Raw genomic sequence first — 13,587 nt, forward strand, 5'->3', positions numbered from 1 at the left:
TTAATGACTAAGTACTGCGAGCTTATGACGCAACCCCTCCCTTCGTCCTCCTTGTTCTCTTCGCTATCTGCGCCCACGCGGCGGGATTGGCAAGCCGGTCCCAGCCATGGCGTCCGTCTTCAATGACTTCGAGAAGGTGAGCATTTTTCGCTTCTACCTCGGAATGCTCTCGCCGAGCGAGTACATCTTGGGCGATTCTAATCAACCTGTTGCCCAGCGCTTTGTCCTGGCCGAAATCATCAAAGTTAGCCAGCTGGATGTGCGTGTCCTCGTCGAGTTCGTGAAGGCTCATCAGATTGAGCCGGACTGGATGCAGATGCAACTTCCATGGGGTATGTTGGATTCTCTTTGTCTCTATAGCCACCGAAACCTCTGGTTCCCAGCCCTAACGTTGCCCATCATAGGACGTAATATGGACCAATGCGTGCGTGCGGCAGAGGCCATGTTCAACGAGCCACTGCCGCGTCCTATCATCTCCCCGCTCAAGCGGAAGTCGTTGGCCTTGGAAGACCCTCCAGAGTTTGCAGCGAAACGTCAGGCCGTCGCCTCACCTAGCGAGCTGTCGCCGAGTACTTTCCCTCCTCCAAGTGCAGGCATCCAGCAAGGCTTCCAGTCCGCCGCTGCCGCGGGGACGCCACCTGGACCTGTCCACCAGCGACCCAACGGCAACTCCCCGACCCATTCGGCACCTCTTTCTGCAGCCCCGTCGTCGGCAATCTCGTACGTCTCATCCACCACGGCCTACAACCCTGCGCCGGCCGGCCGACGTCCCCGTGGTCGTCCTCCCAAATCGGCCCAGCAGACTTGGCAAGTCTCGACGTATCCGCCCATTGCTCCATCAACTGCGTCACCCCAGCCTCATAGTCCAGGGATCCAGGGCCAAGTGAATTCGCCTCGCCAACCCTCAGCTCCTGGGTTACCCGATCCGCAGGTCAAGCGAAAGATGCTCCCCGAAATTGCACCTCGGCCTTCAACGGGACCGTCAGCATCAGGGGAGTCGGCAAACCTGTCACCCGCGCTCCCTGGACCGGATTATCAGCACTGGCGGGAAGAACCGATGCGGAGGGATTATTACCAGGTGCAGTCGGCGGACCACACTCTGCGAGATCGCCCGCAATCTTATCCCCCGATCCTGCCTCGCCCCCAGAGTCCTTATCCGCCTAGGGACATGCCACGCACCCAGTCGACGGAGCCTCGACGATACACGGCGACCCCTCCGGCAGGGACGTCAGGATCTCCAAGAAAGCCGAGCCAAGATGCCTCATCAGAGCCGATAAAGACGTAACGAGTGTCATTTGTGTTTTCTTCGAAGGAATGATTGATACCCCAGGCATACATGGCAGCACGGCTAGTTCTTCAGGATTATCCAGGAGGCTGCGCCCACGATTGCTGCATTTTCTGTTACCCAACCAGACTTCCAAGGAGGCATCGAGATTGAATTCAACTCGAGGCCTTGGAATCTCCCCGTTGCCCTCAACAACGACAGGACGACGGTACGATCAACATTTTACGACTGTGACGGCCGCTGCACCATCCATACGCATGCCACGACCTACTTTCCCTTCTTCGGCGTATGAGCTTGAATGAAACCCCACCCTTCCGGGAACGACATTGGACGATCACGATCATTATGTCCGACCGCACGTCACGTCATGACCACGACATCATTCTTCTCAAACCCCAAGTTGACGAACAGCAACGACTTTTAGACAGCCGGAAAGAACGAGTTCCAGTCCCACTCTATCTCTCTTTTCGTCCTCCTTTCTCCGGCTATCCATTCCTTTTAGATTTACTTACGAATAATGTTCTGTCACGATCTCGGCCTTTGCCCTGGTTGGGACCTCTCCCCCTCTTGTACTTGATTATTTTGCTGTGGCCATATGGCCCCAGTCCCTTTTCTTGATTAGATGTATGATGAACTATGGGTGTTTAGGTGCATGGGACGGGCGATTTGGGGAGCGGCCCCAATGTGAGTGAACATGTAAGATGAAGCTTCTTCCCTCGGGTGGCTTTTCGTTTGCTTCTGTGGGCGGTAATGATGCTCAGTGAGGTTGTTTTGTTTCGGCTGTGGAATCATTTAATTGTAATTTATATTGGACAATTCATGGGACCGATGGTTCCTTTGGCCATGGCATCGCAGTTGGGCATCCCACCTTGGTGACCAGGACGTCTGTCAGCATGAGTGAGCTTGAGCCTGATCATAATGTCAAATATGTTGAGCTGTTAGTATGGCATATGGCCCAAACAACAGGGTTGCTTAGTGGTTGATAGCGGGACAACAATGCTGGCATGCCTTTCTCACATCTGTGGTCTTCGACACATGAAGTCGCAGGCACTGGCAACTCTAAGGTAGTCCCGGTTCACCAAAGCTGTGTCGGCTCTCCACTGTCAGCCAGTCTTCATCTTCTCAGTTCCTCCCAGATCCTTAAAGCGACCTTCATTTGGCATCTCCTAACACCTGACTACCTTCACCAAACATCAGCTGATGTCAAACACGTCCGATGACTCGCAGTACTAGCACGTACCTAAGTACCTAGCCACTGCAAGTCTACTACTGCCCGAGCACAAATGCATAAGGGCGCATAAGAAGAAGAAGGGCTGGTTGGATGATTTCGCATCTTGTATAACTCAACGTCGAGGTTTCCTTGACTGGGCATCCTTGCTTGGCTTTGCCTGACCTTCTGTTCTGTTGTTGGCCGTCTTTGTCGGCAGACCGACCGAGGACCTGGCTTACATAACATCACTTCGTTGACGGGGAGGTGACATACTGAATGGTGGAGTTGAGGTTGGTAGTCAGGCTAAAGTCCTTTTGTGGATTTCTCGAGATCATATCAACTGCCGTGCTTCGGAATGCCGTGGATATGTCAAAGAGAGATGACATCGTTAAGATAGAGATCGATTGTGATCGATGGTTTCATAGATTGCTGACTTGATTGTTTTTGTGAGGACTCCTTTTTGCTTTCCAATATGGACTTGATTCGTCTTCTGATCCTAACCTCAGAAAATCATGACTTTGGTGGCATTCTTTTCTTTTTGGCAGTCAAAACGCAAGAGATAAACAAACGGATGTAGACAAATGATGGGAGAAGTTTTCCAGTGCTGGCGGGTTTGTTGTTTAACTGTTAGCCCCAATGCTACAACTCGGAGGTACAACAACTCTTTGGCCTTGTTGGAAAATGCTCTTGACACAGATCCATGTTGCGGTTTAACTCCACGATGTCATGAGGGGATCCTCAGTGCCTGGCAACAGAGTCATGGCCCGCAATTGTTTGGGGAGGCATCCCCGGTCTAGCACTCGGGATCTCGAAGTTCAAGCATGCTGTTATGTCGGCTCTCATCATCCGGGAAGGCATGTTCGATGAGTGATGGCGAAGCAAGAGATCAGCTCATGGGCCCCAATACCAAAGCAGCTTGCGGAGATCAAGAAATAACCGTCACGGTTGTGTGGAGAGGGTCTGGCTTCCGAGTTTGGACCTCAGAGTGTAGTGTCATGATTCGGGTGGGCTTTTGTGATGTTCGTCCGAAGTCCCAACAAACATGTCGCCTGATGAATCTGCTCGTAAGCCAGTTGTTGAACCGTCTGAATCCCGCTGACAAGGGCACAGGCCGCACGCAACGAGCTGGGCCGTCCTTGGTAGCGGCATCCTGACAACCGCGGCGTTGGTTCGAAGGCAGCGAGCTCCCTAGCCTGTCTGGCGTGACCATTTTGGAGAAGCAGAACCTGATGAGGAAACGGTCTACCGGCCCGAAAAGGAAAGATATCGACAAAGTTCCCGAACACGGAAAGGGAGCACAACCATGATGAATGGTTATCTTTCTATTTTAGAACATCACTATGATGATTCCAATTCAAAACCATCTCATGTGCAATTATGAACTCACCCGAAGTGATGGGACAGTACCAGCCACTTCCATACTCGTCCTCTCAAGATAGAATGTGGGGGGTGGATAGGTAGTAGGGAGGGCGCCGGCCAAGGTTGAAAGTCCTTTCTCCCCAACATGGGGCATGTTCAGATCCAGGTTCGGCTTTTGACTCGGCAACGACCTTGTCCAGAGTGAACCGGGTTTTCCAGTGGCATCGTCACACAGACTTCCCACGTTGATTTCCCAGGTTGGACGGCCCTGCGAAGGCGATGACGAGCTCCGCGACCGGCCTCTCACTGCGGCCACCGTTGCTTCCAAGCTCACGTCAAGGCTCGGAGAGCAATCCGCCTTACCATTAGTTCTCATATTCAGGTTCACATCATCGCCCGTCCCACAGTGGCGGCGGTGTGATGTAGTGAACAACGGAATTCAATGGCCGCGTGACCTACACGTTTCTCTGGATACGCACATGAACCAGGCCACGCTGTGGGTATGGTACGGTCGTTGGGATGAATCGACAAGTGTGAACCGCTGCTTGTGCTGGCTGGTAGGCAGTGTGCCGTTGGAGAGAGAAAAAGAGAGGCTAGGGCTGAGCTGGGCACAGTCGCAAGCGCACACGATGTGACCATCACCATGTCAACAACATGCCGCAACGTTATCATCTTAGACGTTGGCGTGGAAAAGCGCAGCGTTAGTTAATTGACCCCAAAAATATCACAGCGGGCAAGGAACTGATGAGGTATCATGTTCGTGCCTGGGAATGGCCATGTGTGGATGTGCCACCTCTGCCGTATGGCGCGTACCAGATCAGTGGGACGAACCGCAGATCCATCTGTACCGTCGATGAGCGACCGCTGACGTTGCGTGGGGAGTGGGGGCTGGAAAGAGAGGCTGGTGAACCCTCGCCGCCGGTTGGCATGATTCTTGTGACGAGACGGCAATCTTGAGGATCAAGTGGATCAGGAACGGGAGGCGGCGATGCATCGTCGTTCATCAAGACACCGACAAGGCCAGTTGGTTCCAAAAAAGGGCGGGTTGAAGCCTGAGTGATGAGACGATGCACTATGGTTGGACTGGGACCGGAGTGCTGCTGAATAGATTGCTGTGGCATCTTGACTGGAGAATCCACATCTGGTTCCAGTCGTTGATTTTGCTGGTTGGCGCGGGTTTCTAAGATTCCGCCTTTTCGGATGCTGAACCGTTTAACCGTCGCCGGGCATACCATCTTTAGTAACCCGAGTGCAAATGCGACATGCTGATGAATGTTTTGCCTGTTTGTTTACTTGTTACTCAATTGAGGATTCTGGCGGTGTGGCCTAGCTTGGCCTGCTCTGAACAGAGTAGCGAAACATGAAACATTGAAAGACCAGATCTCAGCGGGGATTCTCGAAGCCTGCCTCTCTGCGACACGTGGAACAGCCACAGTGCGGCGTTGCGTCAACGTGAAACACAGAAAAACGACTGTGCGCAGCCCGATTTGTGCTAGTCCCCTGTCAGGCCGACGCAGGTACCGAACGTTTGCCGAGGCGGGGACCCACACCTGGCAGCTGTTAGGGCCGATCCAACGGTTCCAGTTTCCTTCCCAGAAATAACGTCGGGTTGGCTAAGGTAGTCTTGGGGGTTCAGGGTTCGAGGTTGGCCTCACTGGCTGCAACACCTTCACTTCACACAACTGACGGTGGGATGATTGACCGGCCATCTTCACTTGTGTGGTTTCATCGATCGGAAACAGACGCTATCTCCAAAAGGCGCTGGATCTCTACCGTTTTAGGTAATCTCAAGGTAACATTGGATTTGTGTCACAAGGCTGACATGGAAATGGGGCAGAGACATGAGTGGTGATCCAAGATCAACCAATATCAGGATCGCAACAAGGGCTCAGCCGTTCAGCAACGGGCTCTTATTCGCCGTTGAGGTGGTTTTCTTCGTCCTCCCGCGCCGGTAGCCTTCCATTCACCACCAGGTTGCTCACCTGGCCGGATTGGGTCATGCTGATGCGCACATGGAAGCGCGGAACTGATGTTCAAACGTCCAATTTCGCTCCAGACCAGTTCCTAGGTGGTTGCGGGACCGACCCAGCTCGAGGGCTCGGGTCTGGGGATTTTCCGAGTTGCCTCATATGTACTGAGCAGCAAAGTCTGCTATAGACACCGTACCTGAACCACACAGCTGGTGGTCATTCACAGTCTCGTCCTTCTGTCTGTCAGCTGGTTGCATGCACGGAAACACACCGCCATGTTCCCTAGGTGCTAGCCACCTCAGGCCTGGTCAGAAAACCTTTCACCGGATCCTTGGCAGGCTCAGGTCTCGACTTCGACACCACCAAAGTCTTCTCCACACGAACTCAACTGATGTGGTTGACCAGATTCCCTCCGAAGCAAAGGTCCTTTCTCTCGCAGAAAGCTGCGCAGCCCAAACCCATAACAGCCTAGGTCCCAAATCTTGCAGCCTGTTGCGTGATGGCCCCGATATCCGGAATTGACGCTCACGATCCTGAAATAACTACAGTTGGTATACGATCGTTGCAGTACCGTACACGCTCACCTGCTGGAGACTTGTGTCTTGCGGGGGCGTTTTACCGCTTCTGGGAGCTGGGGACGGCCCAGCGGAAGCCTCAGGGCCCCCCCAATTTCCCATGGATACTGGTAAACCTCCGCGCGTGTACCGGGTTATGCCATGAGCATGGAATTTTATGTCGGGTCCCAATGCCTCGGTACGCATGGGTTACGGCCGGAGGATAGACAAACAACCTTTCACGGATCATCGACCACTTTGGCACATTGTACGAACTATTGTATCTCTCTCTCATTCGATGAGTATAATACCGTCACCTGCTGTGAAACCTTGTCATTCTGAACGCGCCAACCTGTGCGAGGAGTTAAATGGCTTACTTGACGTAAGAAAGGCCTCGCAGCTTGGAAAGATCTCGATGTCTGATGTCTGATGGCACGCAGCTCCCCACATCTCCGTAGCATTGCGCCGGGAGGTCTCGGTATGATGACTTTTGTCCCAACGGAAGGCCCCGGGATGTGGAATTGGACTCGAGTCAGTTCCGCCAATGACGAAGATCCAGGATCCTCGAGTTGGCTGATTATGCGCGGGAACCACACGGCCACCATGGCAATCAGCCCCAGCTGCGGTCTGGCCAGTCTGACCTGGAATCACATTGTGTGGTTGAAGAGGCTCGACACGAACGAGCATGCGTCTGCGAAGCATCATTTTGCCAACTTCTGCTCTGTCACAATCACCATCACTGTCAACAACCAAAATTCAAACCCAATACTAGCTACAACTAGTAAACAAACATGTTCCCGACCCGGAACTCAGTGGTTTTGGTCACCTCCAAAATCAGAAGCAAACAACGCCGCACTTGTCGCAACGGTTACGCCATAGGAAAACCAATTTTCACGCTAGCCCGGCATCATGATCGGATCAGCCCCGATCTCCCTTCATTTTGCTTCCTTTGGAGCCAAGCCTGCCCAGCCAGCCCAGCCCACCTCATCCTCCCCTCTCCCTTCACTCGTTCGCTTGCTTTTCGCCAAACCCTGGGCCGCCTCTCCCGATCAGAACCACTGTCCCGGCCGGCCCCACCGCGGAACCAAGCAGGGGGTAACCCCTGTCCGTTGAGCCGGGTCCTCCGCACACACACACACACACACACACCCAGGCAGAGCTCGGTCACGGCAATCCAACCGCAACAGTGCCTTCCTTGGTTCCCAGGACCTCCCGCGGTCGGGGCGTTCCTGGGAATCGGTTGGGGGTGGGAAGAGAAGCTCCACGCGATCGGGACGCGCCTTTTGCTTTGTGGTCTGTGCCGTAGAGATTTTTTGTGCTGCATTTAGTCCAGAGCACAGCCCACCCTCCTACACCAAACATTCTGTGTTTCCTCTCTCTCCGCGTCACCATTCCTTCGTTCAAGTTGTTTGCTATTGTTGATGGATGTTGCTGGATTGTGTCCAAGCAGACTGACCAACGTCGAGTCACCTATACACTCTTTTTTACTTGAACTACTCTCTCACACTCTCTTGCATACTATACATCCATTGTCTCTCGTTGACATACATGTTATTATTCCCGCGGTGATACAGTTCAATATCGAGCCGCCCGACCCGACATAACACGGGATCCAGAACAGACCTGTGGAATAGGCCGTATACTTCCTTGCCTATATTCTTCTCGACTTCCCCGTCTCCAGCTTTTTGGGACCGTTCCCCCATCACTTCAACCTGGAAACAGGGTTTTACCATCACTCATAGTCCACGTGAGTCTTTTCGTGACTTCGGACGGGTTTCTCCCACTCAAGAAGGCGGGGAGCCGTGGAACGCGGGTTGTGTTTCGGTGACGGACCGCAACGACCCGAGTCGCATGAACACGGCGCGCGAGCCAGGCCGGAAGGAAACGCGGGAGTTGACAGAATACGCCACCCCGGACTGTTCGACACAGGCAGCAGCATAGGTCCCCTTCGTCATTGTGCTGAGGCAAGACGCCGGGGTAGGGGACACAACGAAGATCTGACCCCTCAAAATCTCTCATCATCCGACCTGATCGTTTCTCACTCACCTCAATGTCCCGGATTCGGGCGCTCACTCCTGATATGTCGAAATTTTCCACATTACCAGCCGTGCTGGGCGCGGCTGCATTCTTTCCGACCTCTGCTGCTCTCGCTATCCAGATCATTCTCGCCCGGTCACCGGCAGACCATGCCTCATCCGTAAGGATAGCAGCAGGCATGGCCGCTACCTTCGAGGCAGTCATTTTTGTTACGATTCCCCTTGTCAGTCTTTCTTATGTGGCCCTATGGCACCCAAACTTCGGTCAGAAGTGGATTCGGTGGCTCTGGCTTGCCGGGGGCTTGGGGGTGTGTATCGCGGCCATCGTAACGTCAATAGCCTCTGTGGCCTGCCTTAGCCGCGTTGACCACGATCCCTTAAGCACTATTGTCGGATGGAGCGCGGGGGATTTCTTGATCGGGGCTTCCATTGTGCTGGCCCTTGCTTCGGCGACCCAGATCTTCTTCTTCCTCTCACATTTGATCGTCGGGAGGACACCACCTCCCGCGCCCGCGCCGCCTCGAACCGTTTCCGTCTCCGAGAGCAGGCCAGCCTCACGCCTCAAGTCCATTCCCTACGAAAAGACAGCTGTCTCACACAAGGAACGCGGCAGCAAGTCGTTCGACTTTTCGACACCACCCGGGTCTAGCAGCGGCCGCTCCGCCGCTGAGACGTTCTATTCGATCCGGACTTCCATCTCACATGCTATCCGGCCCATGTCGTCAATGACGCGTTTGGTCTCACTCAGTCGCGTCTCGTCCAATAACCCATCCTCATCTGTTCTTGATCTGCCGATCCCGCCACCCGAGGTTCGCACACACACCTCGGGCGGCCGTGATGAGGAGGAGGGCTTCGACTCATGGGACACGTCCGCTGTGGCCCCTGAGACGCGCCGGACTGTGCTGGGATCTTCGACCCCCCCACCAATTCAGCGGCGTGCGAGTCGCTTTCTCGAAACAATTCCCGCCAGCCCAGCCAGCAGGAGTCCCAGTCCATTTGATCCATCGGCAACGACAACAGCAGCCTCTACCGTGGATATGGATGATCACATCATCCCGCTCGAACCACCACCGCGCTCCGCCGCCCGCCGCAGCCGCAGCTACAGCCCCGTCTCGACGCGGACCATTGAGGCTCAACGAGCAGCTTTCGCACCGCCGCAGCAGCAAGACAGCGAAGCCAACATCCATCCGCTGTTCCGGTCCGACTCTCCGTTGCCACCGCCCAGCGCCACGCCCGGGACTGTCGTCGTCGCGGCTCCTAACGGAGGGCAAGTCCTCCCCGCGTCCGACCGGCAAAGCATCCGCTCCATTCAAAGCCTCCGCCGGCTACGTAGCGACAGCCTGCCTAGCAATCCCAGCCCTCTGAGCCGCGCACAGTCGTGTGAGTCGTTCCTCCTGCACAGGCAGCAAAAAATGTTGCATCGGCGGGCGGAAAGCGTGCTGTCGCCGCAGATTCGCGAGGAGGATGATGACGGCGGCGAGAGCGGCGAGAGGGAACAGAGGCCGGAGGAGGGGCCCGAGCGGAAGATGACCCCGCCGATTCCGGACTGGATCTTGGCTGCCGGCCAGAGGGCCAGCTTGACGCAGTATCATGCTCGCCGCAAATCGCAGCTCCAGCAAAGGCAGGGAGAGGGGAAGGAGAAGGAGGCGGAGAAGCGGCCGAAAACGTCCTCATGATGACGGGCGGTTGGGTTGCGGGTGGTGACGACATACCTCAATAGGTACATATCTATTTGTTATAATGACTTATGACGTTCATAGGATTGGGAAGTCAGGGGTGTCTGGGTTTCGGTAACTTGTTTTCTTGTCCAATTTTCTTGTGGAGGGAGATGGTCAGTTGGAATCAGCCGAGCAAGAGAATATCATCCTGAAGACGCCACATATGGTGGTGAAAATGGAGGATGATGGGGCTGTTCTGGCATCGATTCTAGGTTTTGATATTTTAGCGTGGCGTTTGGTTGGGAAATACTCTTGAGGGGCACAAGGGGTTTTGTTCATATAACTAGCAATCTATCTGCACCGTGAAGGGCGTTTGGATTTGGACAAAGGGATTAACAGTATCAAACAAATGGACATATGCATCTGTGCAAGGTGAAGTCTTTCCGAGTTGTGAATTCAGGAGAAATATCTGACCGGATGTCTGGCTGGCCAAACGGAAGGATGCCAACAGTTGACTGCGGCTTGAGCAGATATTAGCTGAAGGAATGAATGACATCAGCATCTCGGAACTTGCCCGTACTTGTCCTCCGTACTCAAGTCCGGATCGGGTTGAGGAACAAGAGGCAGACATACAACCCTATTTGCGGAAGCAATGGATAAATGTCCGTGTAATCCATCCTTACAAACCGAGCAATAATGTGATGAGGCGCCGGCAGGTAGCCTGGGCGCATCCCATGAGTTTGGAGCCTTGTGTGAATGCAGGTGTTTGGCGGCAAAGATGGTAGATCGGCCCAAAGAACTGTCCCGTCAAGCAAAATGTCGGCTGGGTGCATCCGGAGAGGTGAGTGAGGTCGGGTCGGGGTTGTCTCCCCGTGACCTGACCTCGATCCTGGGAAAGGTGGGGCTGGCTGTTAGGCGTCAGCCTGCCGCGTGCCCCCTCCTGCCTGCCGCTCTCCGCTGGGAGAGAACGCAAGAATGCCCCACTTTGCCCGCACCGACTTGGCCATGCTCGGTGGCCTTCCAGCTCGTCCGACCTCTTTTACGGCACCAACTGGACATCATCCTCTCTCTGAATCAGCTCGGGCCTCTCTCGCCACAACCCGGCCATAAACTGGACTTCAGAGTTGTCCCCTTCGGTGTTCCTTTTTCTACCAAACAACTCACTCTCCCTCTCAGACCTGCCTGGAATTCATCCATCGGCAACCACCGATCAATCAATTTCGATACCCCTCCAACGAACCCACTAGACCGAAGCATCATCAAAACCATCGCCCACCATGAAGGTGACGTTCAAGGTACGTTAGATGCCGACCACCCGACCGAGCGCACCCAAAGCTCGATGATCAGATCGCGATACCACCTCGCCTGCATCCGTCTCTGGAGCCGCCTCGATCGCGAATGCGCCGACGAGATGGACCCGCGCTAACGGTTGTTCCCCCACGCAGGATCTGAAGCAACAGAAGTTCGTGCTCGACCTCGAGCCGACCGATCTTGTACGTCTTCCATCCCTCCAATCCATTGTGTATCAAGTCTACTTCCGACCTCCATTCTCGTCCCGGGAAACCTTGCTTTGCGCTTCCTCTCAGCAGCCGTCCACATGACCTTCACGACTTTCACGCAATCTCTGCTTTCATCGTCAAGCCTCCAACCAGATCGATTGCTGACAGCGACGGCAGATCTCCACGGTCAAACAGAGACTCTCCGAGGAGCGCGGCTGGGACCCGAAGCTGCTGAAGCTCATTTACTCTGGTAAGTACCACATCCACCGAGCCCGCGTTTTCTGACGGGAGCAATTTCTCATACAATGGTGCACAGGCAAGATTCTCAAGGATGAGGACACGGTGGAGACGTACAAGATCGAGGAGAAGGGCTTCGTTGTCTGTGTGGTGAACAAGGTATGTGGCAGAGCCCAAGTTCCTGCTACCAACAAAGGCCAAAATTGACCATTTCACCCTTACAGCCCAAGCCGGAGCCGAAGGCTGCCCCTGCTGCAGCGGCATCCACGTCCGCTGCCGCTGCCGCCGCGCCGGCGCAACCTCCAGCCACACCTGCTCCCGCTCAAACCGCCACCCCGGCGCCTCCCGCTGCTCCGGCCCAGACCACAAGCGCCCCAGCTGCTGCTCCGGCCACACCAACCCCGACCCGCACGACTGGCTCTGAGAGTCTGATCACCGACCCCAGTGCTCTCGTGGTGGGTGAGCAACGTGCTGAGATTATTGCCAACATGGAGGCGATGGGATTCCCACGCGCTGAATGCGAGGCTGCTCTTCGCGCTGCTTTCTACAACCCGGAGCGTGCTGTTGAATATCTCCTGAATGTAGGTTGCCTGGCCGGGGGTGACTATGTTTAACTAAGGCGCATGTTGCAGAGACTAACGCTCTTCTCAGGGTATTCCTGAACATCTCCAGCGCCAATCTCAGCCTGCCGCCCCGGCGGCCCCAGCTGCCGCTGCCGCTGCCACTACCGCTCCTGCTGCTGCCACCGCGACGGGCGGTGACGATGACAATGTCAACCTCTTCGACCTCGCCGCTCAGCAAGGCCGTAACACTGGCTCTCGGAGCGCCTCTGGTGGTGCCGCTGCGGCTGGCGGTCAACAGCCGGGTCTTGGCAACCTCGAGTTCCTCCGCTCTAACGTTCAGTTCCAGCAACTCCGCCAAGTCGTGCAACAGCAGCCCCAAATGCTCGAGCCGATCCTCCAGCAACTCGGTGCCAGCAACCCTCAACTTGCGCAGCTGATTGCCCAGAACCCGGACCAGTTCCTGTCGTTGCTCAGCGAGTCGGCTGGTGACGATGATGCCCCGCTCCCCCCCGGTGCTCATCAGATCTCCGTCACTGAGGAAGAGCGCGACGCCATCGAGCGCCTCACCCGCCTCGGGTTCACCCAGGACCAAGCCATCCAAGCCTACTTTGCGTGCGACAAGAATGAGGAGCTGGCTGCGAACTTTTTGTTTGACCAGCCTGATGATGACGATGACATGAACCTTCAGTAAAGGGGAGGTTGCCGCTGTCGTTCCTTGGTGTTTTTGAAGGGGACGGGGAGTAAGGCTGGAGGTATCGGCTTTTCGTGGGACATTGCGCTGATCTTTTCGTTCTTTCGGAGGGAAAGGAGGGGGGATATGGGAAAGTGAAATTTAAGCCCGGCCGTGGATTTGAGCTCGGTAGACAGTCATGACCCCTCAAAAGAGGAGGCCGGAGACAGGGTCTGCTGCTCTCACTGCGTGCCAGCAAAGATGAGAATGGATGGGGCGAGAACGAGCGAAGCAAATACCAACACCAATACCAGAAGCAGATGCAGTAGGAGTGAGCACTGTGGTGGTGGTAGTGAGGACACTACCGGCTCGTGTCTCGACTAACTGGATGGGGTTAATATGGCAATGGCAACGGTCAAGCAACGGGCAATTGGATGGGTACGGGGGGTGGTGTTGGCTTTCTCTTTTCGTCATGAAGCGTTGAATTCCAAGAACGGAACAACCTGGCAAGGACTTGCGTCTCGGTTTACCCTTTTTCAATTTGTC

General features: G+C 55.0%; 5 protein-coding genes across 5 annotated transcripts; all 5 read left to right on the forward strand.

The window, feature by feature from the left end:
* Window positions 1-106: 106 nt before the first annotated feature.
* VTJ04DRAFT_3465 (uncharacterized protein) lies at window positions 107-1,285 on the forward strand (the record flags this gene model as incomplete). Its single annotated transcript, XM_069361368.1, has 3 exons — window positions 107-136; window positions 218-332; window positions 405-1,285. 3 exons carry the CDS (start codon window positions 107-109, stop codon window positions 1,283-1,285), a joined length of 1,026 nt encoding a protein of 341 aa, XP_069221986.1.
* A 345-nt stretch (window positions 1,286-1,630) lies between these two features.
* On the forward strand, window positions 1,631-1,903 carry VTJ04DRAFT_3466 (uncharacterized protein; the record flags this gene model as incomplete). Its single annotated transcript, XM_069361369.1, has 1 exon — window positions 1,631-1,903. One exon carries the CDS (start codon window positions 1,631-1,633, stop codon window positions 1,901-1,903), a length of 273 nt encoding a protein of 90 aa, XP_069221987.1.
* A 6,525-nt stretch (window positions 1,904-8,428) lies between these two features.
* VTJ04DRAFT_3467 (uncharacterized protein) lies at window positions 8,429-10,090 on the forward strand (the record flags this gene model as incomplete). The annotated part of the gene is made up of 1 exon (XM_069361370.1): window positions 8,429-10,090. One exon carries the CDS (start codon window positions 8,429-8,431, stop codon window positions 10,088-10,090), a length of 1,662 nt encoding a protein of 553 aa, XP_069221988.1.
* Window positions 10,091-10,295: 205 nt separating this feature from the next.
* VTJ04DRAFT_3468 (uncharacterized protein) lies at window positions 10,296-11,319 on the forward strand (the record flags this gene model as incomplete). Its single annotated transcript, XM_069361371.1, has 2 exons — window positions 10,296-10,360; window positions 11,151-11,319. The coding sequence occupies 2 exons, from the start codon at window positions 10,296-10,298 to the stop codon at window positions 11,317-11,319; spliced, it is 234 nt and encodes a 77-aa protein (XP_069221989.1).
* Window positions 11,320-11,349: 30 nt separating this feature from the next.
* On the forward strand, window positions 11,350-13,062 carry VTJ04DRAFT_3469 (uncharacterized protein; the record flags this gene model as incomplete). Its single annotated transcript, XM_069361372.1, has 6 exons — window positions 11,350-11,367; window positions 11,518-11,565; window positions 11,749-11,821; window positions 11,888-11,967; window positions 12,033-12,389; window positions 12,460-13,062. The coding sequence occupies 6 exons, from the start codon at window positions 11,350-11,352 to the stop codon at window positions 13,060-13,062; spliced, it is 1,179 nt and encodes a 392-aa protein (XP_069221990.1).
* Between the last annotated feature and the right edge of the window lie 525 nt (window positions 13,063-13,587).

This window comes from Mycothermus thermophilus, assembly GCF_041956435.1.
Source record: "Mycothermus thermophilus strain CBS 625.91 unplaced genomic scaffold VTJ04scaffold_2, whole genome shotgun sequence".
Lineage (NCBI taxonomy): Eukaryota > Fungi > Ascomycota > Sordariomycetes > Sordariales > Chaetomiaceae > Mycothermus > Mycothermus thermophilus.